At 64.5% G+C, this 5111-nt stretch overlaps 1 protein-coding gene across 1 annotated transcript; it reads right to left on the bottom strand.

The window, feature by feature from the left end:
* Nucleotides 1–525: 525 nt before the first annotated feature.
* On the bottom strand, nt 526–4387 carry LOC123255162 (acetyl-CoA carboxylase 2-like). Its single transcript, XM_044684014.1, has 5 exons — nt 3399–4387; nt 3118–3272; nt 2431–2601; nt 2168–2304; nt 526–1678 (listed from the first exon to the last, which is right to left on the bottom strand). The coding sequence occupies exons 1-5, from the start codon at nt 3442–3444 to the stop codon at nt 1552–1554; spliced, it is 636 nt and encodes a 211-aa protein (XP_044539949.1). The 5' UTR covers nt 3445–4387; the 3' UTR covers nt 526–1551.
* Nucleotides 4388–5111: the final 724 nt, after the last annotated feature.

Here is a 5111-nt window from a genome sequence, read left to right on the forward strand (position 1 = left end):
CTCACCGGGAGAGGATTTTTTACGTTTTTAAACTTTCTTTCCTTGTAACAGTTTCTAAGGCAGAAGGGCAAAGGCCAGGCAATGAAGTGAAGTGACTGGGCCAGGGTCACCCAGTGTCTGAGGCCGCGTCTGACCCCGAGGCCTGACTCTAGGCCTGCCCCTCTCTCCACGCTGTTTATCCTCCTCCCGGCCACTCCTCAGGGGACGGGGCGGCATCCCCCCGGGAGGCTGAGACAGCCTCCTCCTGTCCTCGGCCCTCGAGCCAGGGCCCGGCCCCTCCTCCGGGAAGCCTCCCCTCCCCTCCTGGGCAGCCGGAGTCTCTGGTCCTCACGCCTGTGGCACTGGTGCCCTGGAGGCTGCGAATGCCGCCTTAATGCCACGCGTCCGACGGGCATGGAAGGAAGGCTTGGGGGAAGGGACGGATTGGTCCGAGCCGGTACGAGGGGGGGAGCCCGGGCGAGAAAGGACCCGACGGCCGCCTTTTTGTCTGGGACAAAAGGAGGAGCAAAAACCCAGAGACGGAGCTGAAAACATGGTCAGTTTATTGGCAGCCCCCCGACAGCGCCGGTCTGGACGGCCCCTCAGAGGGCGGCCGGCCTGCCGGGCCACAATCAAAAGCCTTCATTGCTCGGCCCCCGCCCCCTCCCCTGCCCAGCCCCTCGGGGACCCCCGCTCGCCCCTCGCTTCTGGCCCATCGGATCAGGCGACCTCCCGAGCCTGGCACGACGCGTCAAGGGGGCCCAGAGCCGGGCTCTGCCCTCCTCCTCCTCCTCCCCGAGGGCCCCAGCTCCGGCCAATCAGAGCAGCCGGGGGGCCTCTGCTCCCCCACACCACCTGGGCGTGCCAGCTGGGCGCGGGGCTCACCGCGGACAAGGCACTGACGGGACGGACGGCAGCGTCGGAGCACAGGGGGGCGGCAGGCCTGGGAGGGAGGCCCTGGGGGAGGAGGCCGGGGGAGCGCCCGGCCCACGGAGGAGATCTGGGAGAAGCCCCAGAGCCAGGGCGGCCCTTCGTGCCTCCTCACGATGGCCGCTTACAGGCTAAGATTCCCCACTGCTGTCCCTAGTGATTTCTCACTTGCTGTTTGAAAAAAATGATTTTTCTTCATTTACAAAAATTAAAAACAAGCGAAGTGCCCGGATGCTCGGGGCACGCAGGCACCCGGCCGCTTGCTCCGGCCCTCTTTGGATCCGGCCTCCAGCTCCGGCGCCTTCCCTCAGCCCAGGAGGATTCTTAAATGGGGAGCCGACCAAAAAGAGAAGCGCCCCCGGGAGGCCGGGAGGCCGGCACCCCCGGGAGGCCGGCACCCTCAGCCCAGCCTAAACAAACACACGACTGCCCGGCGCCAGGCGGCCGGACGTCTCTGCATGAAAACGTCACACGGATGCCCTTTATTTAGAGGCCGGAGGAGCTGCCCGCTCTTCCAGCCCCCCAGAAATGCCCGGGGGGGACGCACCGAGCCCTCGTGGGGGCTCCGCGGCGGCCAGCAGCCTCGGCTGGGGGGGCGTCCTCTCCCGGGCGGGACAGTGTCCGGCCCCAAGCGGCCCCTGGTCAGGTGGAGGCTGGGCTTTCCACAGTGGCCAGAAGATGGGCGATCTGGGCCCTGTCTGCCGGGCCAATGTGCTGGGTCATGTGGATCACACAGTCCACGGCCACATCCGGGTTGTCCTGAACCAGCCTGAAAGGAAACCACAGAGGGGAGGACCCCGATTCAGCCTCTACTTGGGCCCCCCATGCCGGGGCGACAGGCAGGGCCGGAGAGGGCCAGGAGGGGCTCTCCTAGCTTCAGGGGTGCCTCTGTGGACAGAGAGCCAGGCCTGGAGACCTGGGCTCCCATCTGGCCTCAGCCCCTTCCTAGCTGGGTGACCCTGGGCAAGTCACCTAACCCATACTGCCTCAGAACCCACAGGGAGTACTGATTCTAAGAGCGGCTGAGGCTGGATTCGAACCTAAGACCTCATCCCCGGAGCCACCCAGCAGCCTCTAGGAAAGGGTGAAACAAAAGAGGGCCTGGCTGCGCCCCTGAGAGGCTGTGAGCCAGCCGCCCCTGGAGGGCAGGGCCGGGAGGCCCAGGAGGCTGAGGCGCCCCCCCTCCTGGAGGGCCGGCCCCTCCCTCCCCCATTCCCCCCCAATCCCCTCTCGCCAGGGCCGCCCACTCCCCGCCCACCTGCGGATGGTCTTGAGGACAAAATCCCGCTTCAGACATTTGATGTTCTCCCGAATGGCCGAGTGGAGGCCGTCTTCCTGCCGGAGGTGCTTCTCCAGCCACTCCACCACTACCTGGTTGTTGTCCCACAGGTATCCCTGGAGAGGCAGGGAGGGAGTCAGCCCCCAGGCCGAGGCTCCCGGCCCTCAGATGCCCGCAGGAGAGGGGCAGCGGGCGGAGCTGGCCCTGGGAGCCCCCCAGCCCCCCTGCGGCAGGCAGACAACCTTCACGGTGCCCTCCGTCTCCATGAACCAGCGGCGCAGCATCGACTGGATGTGGATGTGGCTGAGCTCGCTGTTGGCCTGCAGGATCTCGTTCTTGACCACGTCCTCGAGCAGAAGGCGGCGGAGGCGCCAGTAGAGGAAGGTGCGCGCGTTCTTCCACTCCAGGACGTCCTGGGGAAGAAGCCACAGCCCTGAGAGGAGAGGAAGCGCCCTGGGAGGGGCCGCCGCCCAGCTCCTGGCCTACCCGGGGTGAGCCAGCAGCCCTCGCCGGCCTTCAGCACCAGTTCCTGTCGTGTGAGGGCTGGCCTGGGCGCCCCCTTCCGTAGGCCTCCAAAGCGAGGGGGAGTGTGCCGGGGAGCGGTGGCCAGTTCCAAAGCCGATGCTGAAGAGCCTCCCCGGAACTTTTTCAGGCCTCTCTGCTGCAAGGCCCCCTCCCGGCTCGGACACGGGGTGACTAATGGGCTGGAGGGGCTCAGGAGGGCCCTGGAGGCTGCCTGGAGGGAATGTCCCAGCGCGGCCGCCATCGCCATGGCCAGCACCATCGCCCTTTCCGGGCCTGATGGCCGCCCAGGGATGCCATCGCCCCTCCCTTCTCAGCGGGCCTTGCCTAAGGCCAGGGGGATGGACCCATGACCGCCACAGCCCTTCCCACCTGGGGAGCACAGCATGCTGGGAAATTCCCTTAACTGTAATGACGCCCTTCTCCTGCATCCTCCCCGGCGTGTCATGGAGGTCCGCAAACTGCACTGCCACCTGGTGGTAGACGGGTAACAGGTGTTCTTCCCGGGCTCGCAGGCGGCTCTCCAGCTCCCTCTGCTCCTTTTCCGACAGGTTCTCCATCCCTGTGGTGGCAAGGCTGGCTCTGAGGCCCACGAAGGGGACAGAGACACAGAGACAGACGGGAAGGGAGAGACAGAGAGGAGGGTGGGATGGCAGGAGGGCCCCCTCCCCGCTTCTCCCCACCTTACCCAGCTGGTCCAGCAGCTTCATGTAAATGCTGTCGATCCTCCTCATAGCCTTTATCAGGTCCTTCTTCCGGAACTTGATCTCCACCGTTCCTTCGGGTTCCAGAACTCCACCTCTGGGAGAAGGAGGAGCCGGCGCTGGGGTGACAGAAAGCCGCCCCCACCTACTCCCTGGTGCCTCATGGGGAGCCGGTAGGGCTCCATGGAAAGAGTTCGAGGCGGGAGCCAGGACGGCGGGGCCTGGCCCTAGAAAAGGCTGTCTACACTGGTGGCCCCACTAGCCATCCTCACTCCCTCCCCTGGGAGCGGACGTGCCCTGCGGACACAACGGGATTTTGAGAACTGAAGACGAGGCTGTTTGGGAAGAGGAGGCCACCGTCGGGAAAGGCTTCCGGAGCTGTCTTGAAGGAAACCAGGGCTCCCAGGAAGTGGGGAAGGAGGGCCCTCCAGGCATGGGGGACAGCTAAGACAAAGACCCAGAGGAGGGAAATAGGCATGAGGGAAGCCGGGCACGTAAGCATTGTGGGTGGGAGGTTGGTACCGGCTCCAGACAGGCTCCTCTATTTCCCACCTCCACACCTTTGCCCTCACGGGTCGGTGTCTCCAGGGTGCTGCCCCCTCCCTCTCCAGAATGCCTGCTCCCTGAGGGTATCTCCGGCACACAGAAGACACTCGGCCCAGCTTTGCCACTCCCAAGTTGTGTGATCTTAGATAAGTCATTCTCTCTGACCTCACCATTATCTCTTGTGTCAAGTAAGGGCCAGCCAGGGGCCCAGGGGCCAGAGCAGCTGACCCAAGTTCAAATCTAGCCTTGCTAGCTGTGTGACCCTGGACAAGTCACTTCATCTTATTTGCCTTCGCGTCCTCGCCAGCCGCGCCATCATCTTTGCCCAGAAAAACCCAAATGGAGCCATGATGAGTTGGGCACAAGTCCAAAGGGCCCAAGTGAATGAATGAATGAAAAAGCACCTTTGGGACCCTTCCTGCAGGACTCACCCGAGCACTGAGCTAAGCCCCGGGAGCCAAAATAAGGCTCGGGCCCGGAGAGGCCTCCCCCCGACAGAAGGCCAGATCCCCCCCGAAAGGCCTCGAGTTTATAGAGGGAGGGACCCGCCCATGCCCGGAGTTGAGTTCTGCAAATAGCAGGTGCTTGGCAAGCTCCAGGGGGCACCACAGGGCACGGGGTGCGAGTCCAGAAGGTTCCTCTTCCTGGGTTCCCTTCCTGGCCGAGGGACCTTGGGCAAGTCACTTACCCTCCGTGGCCCAGCCCTGACTGCTCTTCTGCCTTGGAACAGATATGAGGGATTGATGGCGAAGGTGAGGATGGCTCCTAACAAGCACTGATTAAGCGCCCAGTGCATGCAGAGAGCCACAGCGGAAGCCTCCAGAAGACGCGGGAGGGTCTCCTCCCCTTCTGCCTCCGAATCCACCGCGATGTTCCCCGGCAGAAGAGCGGGCAGCCAAGGGGGGTTCAACGACTCGCTGACATGTCCTCGGGTCAGACCCCAGTGACTTGCCTGGAGTCCCCCAGCATTTGAACCCGGCACCCCCGTCTCTCAGGCTGGCTCTCTCCACTCCCTGCCCCTGCGCCGCGCGGGACTAAGGAGGGAGCCTCCCTCGGGCACCGCCCAATAGCCAGAAGACGCCATTCTCTGGGTCTGCAGCCCGAGAGAGCCTGGGAGGGCCCGGGAGAGCCCAGGAGAGCCTGAGAGAGCC

The sequence above is a fragment of the Gracilinanus agilis genome, unplaced genomic scaffold, assembly GCF_016433145.1.
Source record: "Gracilinanus agilis isolate LMUSP501 unplaced genomic scaffold, AgileGrace unplaced_scaffold40389, whole genome shotgun sequence".
In the NCBI taxonomy this organism is placed as follows: Eukaryota; Metazoa; Chordata; class Mammalia; order Didelphimorphia; family Didelphidae; genus Gracilinanus; species Gracilinanus agilis.